This window comes from Ovis aries, chromosome 2 (assembly GCF_016772045.2).
Source record: "Ovis aries strain OAR_USU_Benz2616 breed Rambouillet chromosome 2, ARS-UI_Ramb_v3.0, whole genome shotgun sequence".
Lineage (NCBI taxonomy): Eukaryota > Metazoa > Chordata > Mammalia > Artiodactyla > Bovidae > Ovis > Ovis aries.
Window position 1 is genome coordinate 221,479,616 of NC_056055.1, and position 20,155 is coordinate 221,499,770.

A 20,155-nucleotide genomic window follows, 5' to 3' on the forward strand; every position below is an offset into this window, starting at 1 on the left:
AGTGTTTGTTGAATACACAAATGAATGAGCACTCCCGATTGCTGGGCTCTCTTCACCAGGCCTCTGGCCACTGTCCCAACCTGGTTTGGGCAACCCAGGGCTCTCTCTGATGGCTGAGAATGAGGAGGCTGGGAGAGGAGGGAAGGCTGGACAGGGGGAAAGTTGTGTGTGGCACGTGGGGGCCCTGACGGTGCAGGAAGTGGGAGGGGTGGGTGTCTGTCCCTCAGCCTCCTGCCTCTCTTCCTCCCTGGGGGGGTCTCGGAGACTGCCCACCTGTGACGGTGACAGTGAAGAAGGCTGAGTCGTCTCCAGCGTCGCATACGAACTCGCCCCCGTCCTGGGGCTGGGCGGCGGGCAGCACCAGGCGACGGCGGGGCCCGTCGCTCTCCAGCACCAGGGCCTCGCTTTCCTCCACCTCCAGCCCATCCTTGTACCAGCGCACCGGGGCATCCTCCCGAGACAGCTCGCACATCAGCACCACACACTCCAAGCTCACGGCCACCAAGGTCACCTCGTCCCGGGGGTATAGGATGCGCACTGGGGGTTCTGCAGAGTAGGGACAACCACAGGCTGTCAGACTCACTGTCAGCCTCTCTGGAGCTGTCCGGCAGCATGAAATCCTGGTTCCCCAAATTGTTAAGAGTGATAAGGATAGTAATAGGTCCAAAATCTGTTCTCTGAAATCCCTGGGGCCACAGGTGTTACAGAATCCAGAAATGCTTCCAATTCTAGAAATGGTACATTTATCATATAGCATATACTCCTCCTCAGCCCCTACTGTGGAACCCCCCATAATCAATCACATTAACGTCTCTGCAGTGTAACATATAGAGATACACCCTAAGCAGGGTAATTTAAAAGTGCAAATAGCTTCCCAGAGTTAAGCTCAGGTTTTACAGAAGTAACTTTTAATACCAAACATACAAAGAGCCTTTGGATTTTAAGTGTTTTCTTTCTTTTTTTTTGGTTTTAGGATTGTGGATAAGGATGGCAGATCTGTAACAGTATTGGTAAGTACTTATATATTGCTTGCTAAAGTTCCAGGACAGCTGTAAGCACCTTACCCCCTGATAGCAACCCTAGGGTGTAGGTACTGTTTTAAACTCATTTCCCAGATGAAGAAACTGAGGCACAGAGTGGTTAAGCAACTTCCTTACGGTCACAGCTGGCTACACCTACCTAGAGCAGGAGGAAAACCCACCATTTGATAAAGGGAAGCTCCTTATTGCAAAATTCAGACTTAAATTGAAGAAAGTTGGGAAAACCACTAGACCATTCAGATATGACCTAAACCAAATCCCTTATGACTATACAGTGGTAGTGAGAAATAGATTCAAGGGATGGGATCTGATAGACAGAGTGCCTGAAGAACTATGGATGGAGGTTTGCAACACTGAACAGAAGGCAGTGATCAAGACCATCCCCAAGAAAAAGAAAATGCAAAAAGGCAAAATGGTTGTCTAAGGAGGCCTTACAAATAGCTGAGAAAAGAATAAGGGCAAAGGAAAAAGGAAAGATATACCCATTTGAATACAGAGTTCCAAAGAATAGCAAGGAGAGATAAGAAAACCTTCCTCAGTGATCAGTGCAAACAAATAGAGGAAAACAATAGAATGGGAAAGACTAGAAATCTCTTCAAGAAAATTAAAGATACCAAGGGAACTTTTCATGCAAAGATGGGCTCGATAAAGGACAGAAATTGTATGGACCTAACAGCAGCAGCAGATAATAAGAAGAGGTGGCAAGAATACACAGAAGAAAACTATTCATGACTCAGATAACCATGATGGTGTGATCACTTACCTAGAGCTAGACATTCTGGAATGCGAAGTCAAGTGGGCCTTAGGAAGCACCACTATGAACAAAGCTAGCGAAGGTGATGGAATTCCAGTTGAGCTATTTCAAATTCTAAAAGATGATGCTATGAAAGTGCTGCACTCCATATGCCAGTAAATTTGGAAAACTCAGCAGTGGCCACAGGACTGGAAAAGGTCAGTTTTCATTCCAATCCCAAAGAAAGGCAATGCCAAAGAATGCTCAAACTACTGCACAATTGCACTCATCTCACATGCCAGTAAAGTAATGCTCAAAATTCTCTAAGCCAGGCTTCAACAGTACATGAAATATGAACTTCCAGATGTTCAATCTGGATTTTGCAAAGACAGAGGAACTAGAGATCAAATTGCCAAAATCTGTTGGATCATGGAAAAAGCAAGAGAGTTCCAGAAAACATATACTTCTGCTTTATTGACTACACCAAAGCCTTTGACTGTGTGGATCACAACAAACTGTGGAAAATTCTTAAAGAGATGGGAATACCAGACCACCTTACCTGCTTCCTGAGAAATCTGTATGCAGGTCAAGAAGCAATAGTTAAAAATGGACATGAAACAATAGACTGGTTCCATATTGGGAAAGGAGTACGTCAAGGCTGTATATTGTCACCCTGCTTATTTAACTTATATGCAGAATACATTATGCGAAATTCCAGGCTGGATAAAGCACAAGCTGGAATCAAGATTGCTGGGAGAAATATTAATAACCTTATATATGCAGATGACACCACCCTTATGGCAGGAACCGAAGAACTAAAGAGCCTCTTGATGAAAGTGAAAGTGGAGAGTGAAACAGTTGGCTTAAAGCTCAACATTCAGAAAAGAAAGGTAATGGCATCCAGTTCCGTCACTTCATGGGAAATAGATGGGGAAACAGGGGAAACAGTGAGAGATTTTATTTTCTTGGGCTCCAAAATCACTGCAGATGGTGACTGCAGCCATGAAATTAAAAGACGTTGCTCCTTGGAAGAAAAGTTATGACCAACCTAGACAGCATATTAAGGCAGAGACATTACTTTGTCAACAAAGGTCCGTCTAGTCAAGGCTATGGTTTTCCAGTAGTCATGTATGGATGTGAGAGTTGGTCTATAAAGAAAGCTGAGCGCCAAAGAATCGATGCTTTTGAATTGTGTTGTTGGAGAAGACTTTTGAGAATCCCTTGGACAGCAAGGAGACCCAACCAGTCAGTCCTAAAGGAAATCAGTCCTGAATATTCATTGGAAGGACTGATGTTGAAGCTGAAACTCTAATACTTTGGCCACCTGATAAGAAGAACGGACTCATTTGAAAAGACCCTGATGCTGGGCAAGATTGAAGGCAGGAGGAGAAGGGGATGACAGACGATGAGATGGTTGGATGGCATCACCGACTGGATGGACATGAGTTTGAGCAAGCTCCGGCAGTTGGTGATGGACCAGGAAGCCTGGCGTGCTGCAGTCCATGGGGTCACAAAGAGTCGGACACAACTGACCTACTGAACTGAACTGACAGACTCTGCCAGCAGTGGTAGGGATTCCAAGCTAAGGCTTGTAGGAAACTCAGTAATGAATTTGCATCTGAGCCTGAGTTCCCTGGGGATGTTAAATGCCGATTCAAGTTCATCTCTAACTGCTCTGGAGTGGTCAGCCTTTCACAGAAAGGAGCGATGTCAATGTGGGAGGTGACCAGGGCTCTGAGCGCTGGCCTGCCCAGGCATCTACGCACCTTGGAGGTCTCCCGTAATCGTCTCCCAGACGCGGAAGTGCTCCTTCAGCATTCGGCCCCCTTGTGGCTGGCTGGGGAACTGCTAGCTTCCCAGTCTAGGTCTTTGCACTGGGGAGTATGGGCAGACATGCCCACCAGTGCACATCCAGCTCTTGCCTCTGCCTCCCTAACCGGGCTTGTTCTAACAGTCTATGGGATGCAGGTTGGTTCTCTGGGCCTAGCAGCGCCACGAGATGTTGGAGTGTGGCTCCCTGAGTGGTGGGGGAGGTGATGGAGGCAGTGGAGTGTAGATGGCGTGCAGCCATGAGACTGGGGAGCCTGCAAGGCTATGGGACCTCAGCTTGGCATCGGACCTGATTCTCCTGGTCCACAGCCAAGGTGGTGTGTTGTGCGAACTTCCTAGGAAGAATCTGGTGTTTTGTGGGGAGGCCAATTATGGGCTGGAATGTGTGTGTCTGCAGCCATGATGTCTGGCCAGGGCTTGAGGCAGGAGAGGTTGAAGGGAGCCACTACAGGACAGAATATGTAGTGGCTTGTGTGTTTCAAGCTGTCCTATCTGGGGTGCAGGGAGTTGGGGGGCCCTAAGTAGCTCAAATCTAGGCTGAAGCCTTGTTTCTGGAGCAGGTCAGTGGGGAGGGCAACCAGAAGGTGCTGGCATCGGGATGGTCGCTCCAGTGCAGCCAGTGGGTTCTTCAGTGCCACCCAGAGCCACCTGGGTTTTACACTCCCCGCCCTGCTCAGGTACACACTGAGATTGGCGCTATGAGCTGCAGCCCCAAAGTTTCCAGCAATGAACCATCACTTCCGTAATCATCCTGTGCCTTCCCGCTTTTAACCTTCAACTCTGACCTTCAGTCCAAACCCAGACCCCCACTCAGCTAACTCAGCCCTTGCTCCAAATATCCGTTCTGAAGCCACTTCCTGCCTGCTAGCCAACCAGGTCAGCAGCCCCAGCCCTGAGCTCTCACTGCGCCTTACTGCAACACTCCCTCTAAGACTTCAGGTGTCTGGCTTTCCTGCCAGGCCATCCACTCCTGCAGGGACGCACATGTGTCTGTGAACTGCTGAGTGTCCAGAGCCTGGACCAGGACTGGCTTGGCATGGTGACTCTCCCCAAGGCCCTCCCTGACCTCCTGTCCGGCTCTCTTGAGCCCTCTTTCCTTCACAGCACTTGTCACGAAGTGTCACCGTACATTTATTTGCGTGTTTATTGGTTAAACACAGGGGTCGCAAACTCAAGTGCCCGTGGGGGCCAGGCTGAAGCAGTTTAGGAAGGGGAGCAAAAAAGAACAGTGGGGGATGGGGTGGGTGTGAGACAGAGGAATGTGGGCCCCAAATTATGGGGGCAGCTGCTACTCAGCGCCAGCTGTTCGTCGCCAAGGGGGGAAGCGGGACCAGAGGCGCCGGGTCTTCGGCTTTTTCAAGAGGATGCATAACTCCGGGTTGTTATTGGAACTGTCCTGACTTTGGTATGACTCTGCAGGCCAAACACAACACACCTGTGGGCTGTATGGGGCCTGAGGGACTGCCGGTTTGCGACCCCTGGTTAACGGCTGCACCCACCTCGCCCCCAGCTAGACCGGCAGCTGTCTGAGAGCAGGGACCTTATATGCAATAAGCATCAGTGACCCACAGCACCTGGCCCAGCGCCTGACACATATAAACTGCTCAGTAAGTGAGCTGGTGGAGCACAGCTATTCCTGGCTTGGGTGCTGGGGAGGAGCCTGCTTCCTCCAACAGTGACCCCGGGGTCTTCTGGGCAGGGACCACCCCCCTCACCACCAGTTCATGCACCTACAGCCTCCCTCCCCCATGTGCTAGCTAGGGGCTATGTGGCCAGCTCCCCAAGGGCTCAGGGCAGTCCTCTGGTGACCCCGGGGACGGGGGATGGGCCCACACCTGTGACGGTGACTGTGAATGAGGCGGATTCGTCATCGATCTCACACAAGTACTCGCCCGAGTCCTCCAGCTGAACAGCGGGCAGCACCAGGCGGCGCACCGTGTCCTCCTTCTGTAGGAGCAGCGTGGGACTCTCCACCACCTCCTCACCGTCCTTGGTCCAGCGTACCTCGGCCCAGGGCCGGCACAGCTCGCAGGTCAGCACCACGCGCTCCAGGCGCACGGCCGCCACGTACACCTTGCCACTGGGGTACACGATCCACGAGGAGACGTCTGCAGGACACGACAGCCATGGCTGGGCATCTGGGGCTGGGGCTGAGGTGCCCAGCCACCTTGCCCGGTTCACGCCTGTTCCCTACTCCCAGAAAGTGGGCTGCATGTTGAAGAAGAGGGTCTTCCCTTGGACCAGGGCTCACAGCGGCTCAGAGGGTCACTCACAGCTAACTTGTGACATGACCACAAAGCACAGCAGGGGTGGGACCATGGTGTCAGCCTCGCCTGCGGAGACTCTCCCTATTCTCCGGATGGCGGCAGGGCTATACAAAGGGTGAGGTTGGGGAGAGGAGGGTTTGGTGCCCAGATGGAGCTGAGGTCTCCCACAGGACACCTTTAACCCCTCTAGTGCTTGGGTCTCCTCACCCCACACTACCATCCCTAAGGCTCCTCTCGGAGGGCCTTCAGGAGAACAGAGAAGGTGGGCTTCCCTCTGCCATGTAGCTGTGACTAGTGCACTAAGGACAATGCATGTTCTGCAGTGGCTGAACCTCAGTGTGCAGACCATGGGTTGGGGGGAAGGGGTGGGGTGTGATCGGCTGAGGGGGCTGGGAATGGCGGCCCAGGAGTGTGCCGGCTGTCCAAGCAAGGCACAGCTGCCCCATCCCATGGCCTGCCTGGAGCCCCACCTGTGATGGTCACAGTGAAGTAGGCGCGCTCATCGCCAGCGACGCACTGGAACTCGCCCCCGATGGAAGGTTGGGCGGAAGGCAGCACGAGGCGGTGGTGGGGCCCTTCACTCTCCAGCAGCACAAAGTCGCTCTCCTCCACCTCCTGCCCGTCCTTGAACCAGTGCACGGGGGCGTCCTCCCGGTCCACCTCACAGGTCAGCATGACACACTCAGAGGTTATGGCGTGCACAAACACATGCTCCCGGGGGGCCACGATGTGCACTGGGGGGTCTGGAGGAGCAGAGATGGGGTCACACCGACACTCACACAGAACACCCGAGTCCATGGTGGCTGGGAGGAGGGTGCGTTCTGGGGCAATGACCCAGAACTAAGTACTAAGGGCGTGGTGGGTGAGGTGTCACAGATCAGTATCGCCGATCCTGTGCACAGGCCTGTTAGTCCCCAGAGGATCCGAGGGTGCTGGGTGGGGACACAGAGGGCCTTTGTCTAAGCTGAGAGGAGGTCATTGCTTGCTGCTGCTTTTACCAGGAAGCCCCCAGTGGGTTGGCCCCAGGACAGGGAGGAGGTGGGAGGTGGGAACTACTCAGTGCTGTCACCCTGGGGAAACACCCCCTATAGATAGTGAGTTCCCTATCACAGGGCACATTCATGCAGGGGCAGAGGACCTTTTGGCAATGGGGCCGTAACAGGATTTCCACTCAAAGTGAGAAAACTGAGCTGGTTCAATGGTTCCAGAGTTGTCCTCCTAGAGTGGATCTCAAAGCTCTGTCCTGGGTATTCGGGCTCTGGAGGCCTGGGGCGGGGGTGGGGGGTGAGGAGGGGCTATGCACTAATAACAGGTTTCCTGTTATTAGTCTCTGAAGCAGCCAGAACATGGACTGGCTTCCAAGAACCTCTGTACCACTGCACCTCAAGATTTCCTTTGACTCTGACCTCCTGCGGCATGGGATAAACAGTCCTGGGTGTGAACCCAGCTAGCGTAGTTGCTGGCTGTGTGATTATGAGGAACTTGCATAACCTCTCTGAGTCTCTGCTACTTCATCCATGAGTGGAGATATACTGGCTCTCGTGTAGCCTTGAATGTTGAATGAAAGGGTACATTTCAAGTATCCAGCACAGGCCTTGGCTAGCAGGTGCCTAACAAATGTTAGCTCCCACCTCTCCTGCCCTTCACTGATTTGATCACCCCCCCTCAGAGGGTACATGAGGGCCAATGTGCTGGAGGGTGGTGTGGGGGCAGCGTGATCCGCAACATGTCCCCTGGCCCCTGAGGCCCTCCCTGGAAGGGCTCGTCAAAGCGGGCAGAGCAGGGGGTGGGGTAGGATGGGTACAGCTCCCTGGGTCAGCCGCGGCTGGGGGAGCCTAGGCTGCCTCGTTCCCTGACCTTGGACGGTGACGCTGAAGAAGGCTGAGACGCCTTCTGTCCTGCACTCGAACTCGCCACTGTCCTGGACCTGGGCCTCGGGCAGGATCAGGCGGTGTTTGCGCCCGTCCATCTTCACCACCAGTGACTCGCTCTCCTCCACCTGCTGCCCATCCTTGTACCAGCTCGCTGGGAAGTCCACCCGGGAGAGCTCACAGGTCAGTACCACCCGATCGGAGGTCGTGAAGGTCAGTGACACCTTGTCCTGGGGGCTCAGGATGTGCACAGGACTCTCTGTGTGGGGAGAGGTGTGGTCATGGGTAGCGCCCTGGTTGTGCTCTACTTACCCAGTGAGCACCCCACTGCAGGGCATGTGCTGGGGGAGGGGGCTGGGCACATCAGGCCAGACGACTGTCGTGATGCATTTGTTGGTTTTAAAAATTCGTTTTGCGCTTACACACCAATTCTCAAGACCAGTGGTTTTAGTGTGCATAAGAATTCCCAGAGAGCCTACCGAAAATGCAGATTCCTAGGCTTTACCCCTCCCCCCGCCCCAGCATGCAAGGGTCAAAGAATCTGCATTATAAACTAGCCCTCAGCATGACTCTGACGTTGGTGAAAGTGTTAGTCACTCAGCTTTGTCTGATTCTTTGCAACCCCATGGACTTCTCCAGGAAAGAATGCTGGAGTGGGTTGCCATCCCCTTCTCCAAGGGAGCTTCCTGACTCTTCCTGACCTGATGGAATCCAGGTCTCCAGCATTGGGGGCAGATTCTTTACAGCCTAAATCACCAGGGAAGCCCAATGTTAGTGAAAGAAAGTGAAAGTATTAGTTGCTCAGTTGTGTGTCTGACTCTTTGAGACCCCCATGGACTGTAGCTTGCCAGGCTAATCTGTCCATGGAATTCTCCAGGCAAGAAGGAGTGGGTTGCCATTTCTTTCTCCAGGGGTTCTTCCCAACCTAGGGATTGAACCCAGGTCTCCTGCATTGCAGATAGATTCTTTACCGTCTGAACCTGGGTTGTATTTTAGAAATGCTGCTCTCTTTGTGGTTATTTCTTACTTTGTCCTCCTCCTGGGCTGCCGCTGGCTAACTGCCTCCAGGCCCTGTGCGTGGACACTGAGGAATTCTGTGACTGGCCTTACAAATTCCAGCAATGGTGCAATAGCAAATGCCAGTGCGTTCCCTGAACTTTCAGACTCCTGCCAACAACTGTCATCCTCAGGGAGGCCTCATTCCCTCTCCTCTCCTCTTTCCTCAGAGCGGCAGAGTGCGATACTGCAGCCAGACCACCTGCATTCATAATCCAGCACTAGCACTTATCAGTTTTGTGACTTCGGGCAAGTCACTGAACCTGTATCTGTTTCCCCATCTGTAAAATGGGATGACAAAAGAACACATCCTGTAGAGCTGTTGAGAAAGTGAAAGAAGTGAAAGTGAAGTCGCTCAGTCATGTCCAACTCTTTGCGACCCCATGGGCTGTAGTCCACCAGGCTCCTTTGTCCATGGGATTTTCCAGGCAAGAATACTGGAGTGGGTTGCCATTTCCTTCTCCAGGAGATCTTCCCGACCCAGGGATTGAACCCGGGTCTCCCTCATTGCAGGCAGACGCTTTACCATCTGAGCCACTAGGGAAGATTTAGGGCTGTTGAGAGGTCTGTGCTAATTAATATATGTAAAGCAATTAGGATTGTGCCTGGCACACAGGAAGTGACTCAGATAGTGTTAGCCATCACACAGTAGGGCAGGAAGTGGTCAGGGACTAGGGGCCACGGTCTGTGTCTTTAAGATGACAAACATGACAGAATTCTGCAAACCACAAAGTACCCCTAGAGAATTTGGATATGATGCTGGTGAAAATAACAAGGAGTCCCCTATATGGGCTTCTCTGGTGGCTCAGACGGTAAAGAAGCCGCCTGCAATGCAGGAGACCTGGGTTTGATCCCTGGGTTGGGAAGATCTCCTGGAGGAAAGCATGGCAGCCCACTCCAGTATTCTTGCCTGGAGAATCCCATGGACAGAGAAGCCTGGCAGGGTTGCAGAGTCGGACATGACTGAGCGACTAAGCACGGGTTGAAATTGGACTTCTGGATCCCTGAGTGCTCTATCTGAGCTCACCTAGGATGCTCCTGACTCCTGGCTCAGATGTGAGAAGCATGAACAGCGTGTGCCTCATTTTGCTAATGGGATTTCTACGTCTTGACCCTATCTGCCCACCGTGGTCCCCACCAGTACTAACCTTGGATGGTGAGCGCGGCTGAGTCCTGCACACCTGGGCAGCTGAAGCCGATCAGGGCCCCGCTGTCCTGATGCCGGACGGCCTGCAGGATGAGCCTGTGCTGCAGGCCACGCTGTTCCACCCGGTACCGCAGGGGCCCGGGCCCCACCTGGCCCTCTGGCTCGTTACTCTTGAGCTCCTCCCCGTTAAGGAACCAGGTGCCCTGGATGACGGTGGAGAGATCCAGGGAGAAGACGGCGTCTTCCCCATCATACACCTGTACCTCCTCCAGACCAGCCACCAGGCGAGCTGTGGGCACTGAGAGGGGGACAGAGCATGGCCATCAGAACCAGGCGGCTGGCAGAGGGCAGAGACTGGCAGCTAGATGGCATATAGCAAGAGAGAGCGGGGAGCCCAGGGGAAGGGAGGAAGGGTGATGGGGAGGGCACGACTTCAGGTATAGCCACTGATAGCCTGGGCTGACAGGACTGACTCACCGAGGTGAGCAGACCCGTGGAACACCACGTGGGGGCTGCGGCCGTGTTCGCTGACAGTGCAGACTCGGAAGCGGTAGTCGCCTTCGGTAGGCACGCAGTCCCCGGGCACCTCCACGGCCCCGGCTTTCTCAATGCTGAAGCACTGTACCCAGTCTTCCGAGCCCACCTCCTGCCGCTCCAGCCGGTAGATGAAGGCGGTCTCGGGGGTGGGGTCCGGAGGCTTCCAGGTGAGCAGGACCGTGTTCCTGTGGCCCTTGAACATTTCGGCCAACACTGGGGGTCCCGGGGGACTGTGCTTGATGCCTGAGACAGAGGCAGGGTTTGCATCTGAGCCCTGTTCCAGCCTCCCACAGCCCTGCAACCTAAAGTCAACTTTGCCAACCCAGACTCTGTCATCTGGTCACCCTTCTGTCCTGACCGTCCTGTCCAGCCCTTGAGGAGGCTGCCTAGAGGCTTTGGGGCCCTCACATTTGACTCTAAGCAGAGTGGTGGTCCGGGAGTTGCCCAGACTGAAGGTGACCTCCCCGGCATCTTCTCGGGTGACCCCTGGAAGGACCAGGGCGTGCATGTGGCCCGAGCTGCTCTGGCAGGTGGCCGGCAGGTCCTCTCCGTCGCGACTCCAGCGTCCCTCCACCCCAGCCTCGCGAGTCTCCACCAGCAGCACCGCGTTTTCGCCCTCAAAAACGTCGAGCTTCCGAGGCAGCCGCTTCAGGATGGGCCCTGAGACACGGGTGGGAGATTATGAGCCCGTGGACTGGGCACCGGCGGGCCTCTGTCTCGGTCTCCCCCAGCCCCCGCCACTGGCCAGCCGACCTTTGACCGTCACGTTGGCCACGGTGCGCACACGGCCGCGCATCTCGCACAGGTAGACGCCGTCGTCGTCCGCCTTCAGCCTGTGGATGATGAGGCGGCGGACCGTGCCCTCCTCGATCTGCTCGTACTTGCGGCAGGGCAGCAGCCGCTGGTCCTCGCGGAACCAGGCGGTGGGAATGCGCGAGTTGGGCACTTTACACTCCAGCACCGCAATTCCATGCTCCCGGCCCTCCACGTCCTGCAGCGGCCTGGAGAAGCGGAGGCGGGGCTCTGTGGAGAAGGGCGAGACCAGAGAAGGCTCTGGAGAGGGCCCCGACCGGGAGAAAGACCCTCCTCTGTCACCCACTGCCTAAACCCAGGGTAGCTCGGGCCATTTGCTCTTCTCCCAGAGCTAGTGTCGTTGTATACTCAGAGAAACCCTCAGAAGGGAGGTCAGATGACCCGAATTCTCGTTGAGCCTAACACATCACCTTGACCGAGGCCATTTTCATGATGCTGGGCCGCAGTTTATTTGTAAAGCAGAGAAAGAGATGGAGGGGCTTGGGCCATTATCAGGGATTTTCAAAATGTTTGGCGGGGACCCTCATGGGCACCACACACAATTCTGCAAGGGTTTGAGTTGAACTTCATTTTGAAAGTACTTCAACCACTTTTAAAACTGCATTTTACAAAAAGAAAGCATGATAACAGAAACGGCCAGTGGGGTCACTTGGACTGCTAGGGGAACATGTCTGTCTTATCACTTGGCTCTGGGAATCTTGGCCTTCATCCTGGGCTTTTCTGTCCTCAGGGGGTGAGAGTTCAGCTCTGCCTGGCCGGTTTGTGCACATCAAACTGTACCCAAGAGGCCACCACCCGTGGTACAGGTGCCACATGCTTGACTGCGTGCCAGGATGGACTCGGGAGATTTGCCAACTATTTTTCTCTGAGGGAAAGAGTTGGGTAATAACTAGTGAAGGTATGCCGTGAGTTGCAATGAACTCCTATTATGGGAAGCTTTAACTTCCAATGTGAATTTGGCCTGTTTTTCACCCCTGACTTTTCTAGTTATGAGCAATGTAAGCATTTATTAAACACCGCTGGGGGCTCAACTTTGAAATATAAATTTCCTCTCCTTCACCTTCTTCTTCTTGCAAACCTGGAAAGCAGTCTAATGACAGAATAGTCAAAAATTGGGGGGCATTTTTTTGCCCTCAAGTTTTCTCTCTTTGGTGTGAATCGGGAGTTTGTCAGGGTGACACCTGAAGCTACGATTTCCCCATGGGGGGCTCAAAAGCTAGACCCAGTTATGAATGGTTAAAATGTGTGTGCTTAATAAGACAGCTCCCTTGTTCTCATTGACTGACTTTATAAATATATGTTACAAATTTGGATTTAGAAATTTACACCCATAAAATGATCCTTTTATATAATACACTGGGGCCCCGATGGGGTTTCCATTGGGGAATGGGTGGTGAAATAACAAAGAGGCTGAGAAACATTGAACTACAAGAGTTGTAGGTCCCTCTGGGTCAATCATTCAATCCTTCCCTAAAGCCCTTTATGGAAGAGTGGTTTTCTGCCATCTGCCTCAGAATCATTTGGAGAGCTTGCTAAGAAGTTCCTGGAGCAGGTACCTTGGAGACGTACTAAACCCGAATCCCTGGGGGATGGGAGGGAGGGAGGTGGGAAATGGCATTTTAATATTCAGCCTCCCTTACTCCTCGCTGTCTTCTAGGCACTGAGTGGGGCTGGAGTAAGGCGGGTCAGGGAGGGCGCTGGAGGCCCCTCCCCAGGCCCTGGCCGCCCGGGGGCGCCGTGGTACCTTTCACGTGCAACTGCACGGCACTGAGCGTCTGGCCCGCCGAGTTGCGCGCGGCGCACACGTAGAGCCCGCGGTCCTTGGCCTGGCAGTACAGCACCTTGAGCACAAAGCCGCCGTCTCGGTCGCGGTACATGAGGCGGCGGCGATCGGGGAGCAGCGGGCGGCCCTCCCAGTGCCATTCGATCTCAGGCTCCGGCTTGCCCATCACGTAGCAGCGGAACTTTGCGTGCTTGCCCTCGTTCACCCAGAAGGTCTTGGGCGCGCACTTGAGCGGCTCCACCACGGGCGTGGGGGCCTCGTCGGGGTCCTCGGGCGGGCTCTCGGGGGGCTGCTGCACTTGCAGCAGCGCCCCGGCCCGCGCGTGGCCGTGCGCGTTGCGGGCGTGGCACACGTAGACGCCCGAGTCGGGCAGCCGAGCCGCCAGGATGCGAAGCGCCAGGCTCGCGCCCGCGCCCGCGCGGCCCGGCTCGAGGGAGAAGTGGCTGCTGTCCCACACTTCGTCCAGCGCCATCCCATCCTTCTCCCAGTAGAGCGTGGGCGCGGGGAGGCCCCCCACCTGGCACTCCAGCACCACCTCCGCCCCCCGCAGCACCCACTGGGACCGGGGCCCCGTCAGGAACACCGGGGCGCCCTCCCCGGCTCCGGGCGGCGGCAGCGGGCGCTCGGCGAGCTGGGGCTCAGGCTCGGGGGCCGGCGGCTCCAGCACGGTGACGGCGGCCGCCGCGTAGGCCTCTCCGGCCGAGTTGCGGGCGCGGCACACGTAGACCCCAGCGTCGGTGGGCAGCGCGCCGCTCAGCAGCAGGCAGTGCTCGGCGCCGTCCACCGGGAAGCTCAGGCGATCGGAGGCCGCCAGCTGCTGCCCGCCCTTCTCCCACACGACAATGGGCGGCGGCTCGCCCAGCACCACGCACTTGAGCTCGGCCTCCGCGCCACTTACCACCCGCACGGGCCGCGGGAAGCGCAGGAAGCACGGGGGGCTCCCCTGATCCCCCGAGCCCGCCTTCATCGCGGCGGCGCAAGGGCAGGTCGGGAGCGGCGGCGGGAGCCCGGGAGGCGGGGCGCGGCCGGGGACTAGGCGCCGGGACCCGCGGGGCTCTCTGCTGGCCGCCCGCTCCCGGCTCGCCTCCTTACCCTCCGCCGGGAGCTGCGGCTCTGAGGCGGCGGCAGCGGCGGCGATTCCCGGGGCTCAGGGGGGGAGTCCTTCCTGTTTGCCTCTCCAGCGAGGGGCCCCGCAGCCTCCCCTGCCTGCGGCCTGGCTTCCTGCTCCCGAGAGCCGGCCTTCCCAGCCCCCTCCCACAGCCAGGGCCTCTTTCCCCTCCTCCCTCCCACCTCCAGCCGCCAGGTCCCCAGCAGTCCGCCAAAATCGGGCCTGAGTGACAGAGAAGCCTGCAGCTGCCAATCCCAAAAATATTCTCTGATGACACAGCTGGAGGACAAGAGCCCAGACCGGCTCCTCCAGTCTAAGTTTAGAGCAGGCGGGACCCCTGCCCCCCGCCTTAACCCCAGTTCTAGCCCCCGCCCCGGCGCTTCCCCCGAGAGGACTGGCCCAGCAGCTGCTGGGTTGAAAAGGGCCCCAGAAGCTGCGAGGGGCTGGCTTGCTCTGTCTCCCTGACAAATAACGCTTTTTAGACCTGGCAGACCCCCAGTTAACAGGCTCCTGTCCCATCTGGTGTCACCTCTGTGCTGGGTGCTGGGTTGTGACTCTCTGATTCTGTGTGTGTGGAGGGCGAGGGGTTGTATGTGTGGTTTAGGTCACTTGGGGTGAAAGCCCTCTCCAGCCCCTCCCCCACATTCCTGGCGGGAGTGGGAGATAAGGCTCAGGGCCACAGACATCTGCGTCAGAGATAGGAGGTCTCAATGCCATGGGCAGGGGCAACTCGACTGCGGGGCGTGGGAAGGGCTGGGGAAGACTGGGGTGAGAAGGGTAGAAGAGGGCGGTGGTAGGATGGGGAGGGTGGAGTGGGGAGGCCCTGGGCAGACCCTGGCAGAAGGGGCACAGGGCAGGGTGTGGGTTCCCGGTGGGCAGGGCCAGGTGAGCTATGTGGCTTCAGCTGCTCCTCTTCCTGCTGGCCCCTCAGGGCGGGCGTGGCTGTCATGGGCCGGAGCTGGACCGGGAACTTGTCCTGGCCAAGGTGAGGGCCCTGTTCCTGGATGCCTTGGGGCCCCCGCCGGTGACTGGGGAAGGTGGAGATCCTGGAGTCAGGCGTCTGCCTCGAAGGCATGCCGTGGGGGGCTTCATGCGCAAGGGCTCTGAGCCCGAGGACCAAGATGTCTCCCAGGCCATCCTTTTTCCAGCTGCAGGTAATGAGGGTGGGGTATTGGCGCCTTGACTCTGACAAAGAGTGTGGTGTAGCCTGGATTCGGGAGCTAGGCAGGTCTGGGGTTGAATCCCAGACCTGACACTCAACTGACTTTGCAACAGTGGACCAGTTACTAAACCTTCCTGAGCCTCTTGTCTCCTCATCTGTGAAAAGCGCCATAATGCCTACCTTTCAGGATTGAGTGAGATGGTGTATCCCAGAGTGCCCGGTTCATAGGAGCCATTTGTGAGATAGTCATCTGGGAGGCCAGCGGTGTTTAGGGACAGAGATATCTGGGGTACCCCTTCCTGCCATCTTTCCTCCTCCCTTTGCTTTTTTGCTCCCTGCTCCAAACATTGTTTCTTTAGCCTCAGAAAGCTGAGACTTGAGAAGATATCAGGGATGCGGGAGAACAGTTAGTTGGGAAACTAACCTACCTTCTCTTGAATTCTCATCTCCCCAGTCAGTTGCACTCACTCAGTGAGTAAAGCCCTCCTCTGGCTGGACCTTTTTGTAACCTGGCTTACTTTTCTCTCAGAGAGGATGCTCTGGCTCCCTGTGCTTCAGGCCCCAGGCAGCACAGTGAGTGTGGCTTTAGGATCAGGCAGAATCCCAGCCTGGACACTTAGTTTAATGTCTTTTCATCTTTCTAACGTTCAGTTTGCCCTGGTGGCTCAGATGGTTAAACATTTGTCTGCAGTGTGGGAGACCCAGGTTTGATCCTTGGGTTGGGAAGATTCCCTGCAGAAGGGAATAGCAATCCACTCCAGTATTCTTGCCTGGAGAATCCCATGGACAGAAGAGCCTGGTAGATGGGGTCACAAAGAGTCAGACATGACTGAGCGACTAACACTTCTCATCTGCCAAATGGATCAGTTGTTGTGAGGTTTATAATGAGATGTTCCACATAACAGTACAGCCCCAATTGCTAGTTCTTTAATTTGTGCTGTTCGTGACTGTTTGATGCAGTTTATATACTTGTCAGGGTAAGGATGCCAACTGCATTTTCTTCGAAAGCACTGTCCTTGATTCTGAGCTGAATCCTTTCTCCTCCTCCCCACCCCCTTCCTCTTCCTTCTTGGTGTTAACCTTTTTAAAGTGAATTAAAGAATTTCTCATGCAGTATTTCTGACATGAGTAATATAACAAATGCCTGTGTACACAGTGTTCAAGGTACCATTTCATAGTATCAGATAAAAATTTAAATAGAAACAAACAATTCTAAGCAATGGTGAAGGGAGAGAGTGCACGGCATCTTACACATCACTGATGGGAATATTAATTGGTAAAACCACTTCAGAGAGAAGTTGGCAGTGGCTGGCATTTTTGAAGTCTTTTAATACTGAAGTAACACATGGGGATTTTCCTAAAGGAAATCAGTCCTGAATATTCATTGGAAGGACTGATGCTGAAGCTGAAACTCCAATACTTTGGCTACCTGATGTGAAGAGCTGACTCATTTGAAAAGACCCTGATGCTGGGAAAGACTGAAGGCGGGAGGAGAAGGGGATGACAGAGAATGAGATGGTTGGATGGCATCACTGATCCAATGGACATGAGTTTGAGTAAACTCCAGAAGTTGGTGATGGACAGGGAGGCCTGGTGTGCTGCAGTCCATGGGGTCGTAAACAGTCGGACACAAATGAGCGACTGAATGACTGAACTGAATGGAACTGAACACATGGGGGGCCTCTGTCAGTTCCCTGAAGATTGGGGAGGGTCCTGGCCTCTGGCAGAGAATTTCGTGTGGCACCTAGCAGGCTCATGAGTGGCAGCCAGATCCCTCCTGCTGAGGGAGAGGGGTTCCAGGTTTTGCCGGTGGGGGCTGCCCTTTCCCTTCCCTCTGCCCTCTGCAGGTGCCAGCTGTGGGGATGAGCCAGATGCTGGAGAGGCTGAGGAGGGCCTCTTCACGTATGTGTTCCGGCCATCCCAGCACACACGCAGCCGCCAGGTGACTTCGGCCCAGCTGTGGTTCCATACTGGACTGGACAGACAGGAGACCACTGCCACCAATAGCTCTGAGCCCCTGCTCGGCCTGCTGGTACTGACATCCAGGGGTCCCACGCCTGTGCCCATGTCGCTGGGCCAGGCACCCCCTCGCTGGGCTGTCCTGCACCTGGCCACCTCCGCCTTCCCTCTGCTGACCCATCCTGTCCTGGCGCTCCTGCTGCGTTGTCCTCTCTGTTCCTGCTCCGCCCGGCCCGAAGCCACCCCCTTCCTGGTGGCCCACACACGGGCCAAGCCGCCCAGTGGAGGGGAGAGGGCCCGGCGCTCCACGCCCCCGCTGCCCTGGCCTTGGTCTCCTGCTGCGCTGCGCCTGCTGCAGAGGCCTCCAGAGGAGCCCGCCGCCCATGCCGACTGCCACAGAGCCGCCCTCAATATCTCTTTCCAGGAGCTGGGCTGGGACCGGTGGATCGTGCACCCTCCTAGTTTCATCTTCTACTACTGTCACGGGGGGTGTGGGCTGCCCACCCTACAGGACCTGCCCCTGCCGGTCCCCGGGGTGCCCCCTACCCCTTTCCAGCCCCTCTCTCTGGTGCCAGGGGCCCAGGCCTGTTGCGCTGCCCTCCCGGGGACCATGAGGCCCCTACGTGTCCGCACCACCTCGGATGGAGGTTACTCTTTTAAGTATGAGATGGTGCCCAACCTTCTCACCCAGCACTGTGCTTGCATCTAAGGGAATCCCACTGATGCCCGAGCCCCCATGGTCACCAGCCTGGAGGAAGGGCAGGCTGCCCGCTCCCTTCCTCCTCTCTGCCCAGAGGCTCCCCTCTCCCCATTCCTGCCCCTGTTTCATGAGGAACGTGACAATAAATGACATAGTGCATATGACTTGGCGTGTCTTCTCAAGCTTCTCTGATAAGTGTTTTTGTCAGGGTGAGGTCTAGGCCCTGGGAGCATGGGATTGTGGGGTCTCACGTCACTTAGCCTCACTTGATATAGGAGATGGGGATTTGCCAGTGGTAATTGGATGTGTATCTGGTGGGAAGTTACCATGCTTGGGGAGGACAAATAGGTGCTGTCAGCTCAGGAGCCAGAACTGGCCCTTGTACAAGTTGGCCCTGATGTGTCGACTGGGTGGTCTGCCATGCACACATCATAGTGCCTACGCCCAAGTGTCATAACCACCCCTACTCTGCCCTAGCTGATGGACACCTAGCTCAAGGTCAGGTGATTTACAGAATGGCCAGAGATCACGGCTTTGGGGGCCCCACTGAGACATGTTCAGAGCTGTCCAGGTGTTTCCTGTGCCAGGGATGTGGGTGACATCCCCCAGGGATGCTGGGGACACTTTACTGAGGGGTACAGGGTTCTCTTCTAGGCCAGTTAGCAGATCGGTGTTGCTAGGGAAGTGTCACATATCTGAGACAGAGAAAAGTGAGTGGCACAGAGTAACTTTCACAAAGCTAAGGGTATTCTTTTTAAATGACTGCCCTGTATTCTATGTTATCCTTCAGGTGTGTGTGTCAAAGTGTCATATCTTTTATGATATTATGGTGACGATAGATAGCAGTGTTTTTTTTTTAATGTGTTTGTTTTCAGATTTTTACTTAACAAAATTAAAACTTTGCAATTTGAATTTGTATCCTAAGATTTTTCTTTGTAGTTTTACTGCTGAAATCTGTGAAATCCTAAAGTTTGGGAGTCACTGATCTAGGCCTCCCCTTCCAGAGTCTCCAAGGCCTTTGATTCCACTAGCTTAGCAAGTGAGGAAGAAATGTCCACCCCTACCTAAGAGGGGCCAACAGTGACTAAGAAAATCTGTATCCACTTCTGGCCATGAGACCAAGAGCAGGACACTTCAGAGATTTTCCCTGTTCCCAGTGGTAATCATTAGAGACACTGAATAATCTTCATTCAGAGTCCATTTGAACAGAAAATTCAACTCAAACTGGCTTAGACCAAAGAAATAAAATTTTAAAAACCTAGCAGCCTATGACAAGTCCACAAGCACAGTTGACTAAATTATAGCTCGATTTGGGGCTCAAAGATGCTCCCAGGATTCAGCTATAGGCTCCAAATACCCTGGGTGGGCTCCATCTCAGGTCCATGGCAGTCTGGGGCAGACCCAGATGTGCAAGTGACACCACTTGGTCTTGCAGGAGCGAGTCTGCTTACCGAAGTCCCGGGTTGGGTCTTGGTGGCCTGACTGTCTTGATTAGGGTCATGTGCTCCTCCAAGAAAAGCAGGAACAGAACAAGTTATAGATTCAGAGCATGAGGCCCACCCCTGGAGTCCAGAGCCTGAAGCATGAGGTGAAGCTATTCCCTGCTTCCCCTCAGCAGGGTGCAGTTACCACACAAGGCGGAGGGGGCAGATGCTGAGAGAAAGCACTGTTGGTTTTCCTTTCCAATTCTCAAATCTAGCCCTTTTCCTCTCTCTACATGAACACCATTTTGCCATTTAAGGGGCAGTTCTTTTTTTTTAATTGAAGTATAAGTGATTTACAGTATTGTGTTAGTTTCAGGCGTATAGCAAAGTGATTCAGTTATGTATGTATTATATTTTTTTCAGATAATTTTTCATTATATGTTATTTCAAGGTATCAAATATAGCTCCCTGTGTTATGTAGTAAATCCTTATTGCTTATCTAATTTATGTATATAGTAGTTTATATCTGTTAATCCCATACTCCTAATTTATCTCCTACTTTTCCCTCTGGTAACCATAAGTTTGTTTTCTGTGTCTATGAGTCTGTGTCTGCTTTGTATGTAGATTAATTTGCACTGTTTTTTTTTTTTAGATTTCACATATAAGTGATATAATATTCATTTTTCTCAGACTTACTTTATTTAGTATGATATTCTCTAAGTCCA

General features: G+C 54.4%; 2 protein-coding genes across 7 annotated transcripts in view; one reads left to right on the forward strand and one right to left on the reverse strand.

The window, feature by feature from the left end:
• Nucleotides 1–14,322, reverse strand: part of OBSL1 (obscurin like cytoskeletal adaptor 1) — a 27,285-nt gene extending 12,963 nt beyond the window's left edge. For 5 of the 6 annotated variants that reach the window (XM_042244294.1, XM_042244293.1, XM_027965227.3 and 2 more), the window contains exons 1-9: nt 13,039–14,322; nt 11,235–11,504; nt 10,890–11,141; nt 10,422–10,724; nt 9,946–10,242; nt 7,728–8,000; nt 6,341–6,613; nt 5,439–5,711; nt 274–546 (exon numbers count right to left, since the gene is read on the reverse strand). In XM_042244294.1, coding sequence (XP_042100228.1) covers nt 274–546; nt 5,439–5,711; nt 6,341–6,613; nt 7,728–8,000; nt 9,946–10,242; nt 10,422–10,724; nt 10,890–11,141; nt 11,235–11,504; nt 13,039–14,044 — 3,220 coding nt within the window. In that variant the 5' untranslated portion in view covers nt 14,045–14,322. Of the gene's footprint in view, nt 1–273; nt 547–4,729; nt 5,017–5,438; nt 5,712–6,340; nt 6,614–7,727; nt 8,001–9,945; nt 10,243–10,421; nt 10,725–10,889; nt 11,142–11,234; nt 11,505–13,038 lie in introns of those variants that run through there. The other variant, XM_027965229.3, reaches the window with a different exon arrangement.
• A 755-nt stretch (nt 14,323–15,077) lies between these two features.
• On the forward strand, nt 15,078–18,041 carry INHA (inhibin subunit alpha). The gene is given in 2 exon segments (NM_001308579.1): nt 15,078–15,339; nt 17,195–18,041. Coding segments are annotated over 2 exon segments (1,083 nt in total). The 3' UTR covers nt 18,016–18,041.
• The last annotated feature ends 2,114 nt before the right edge of the window (nt 18,042–20,155 follow it).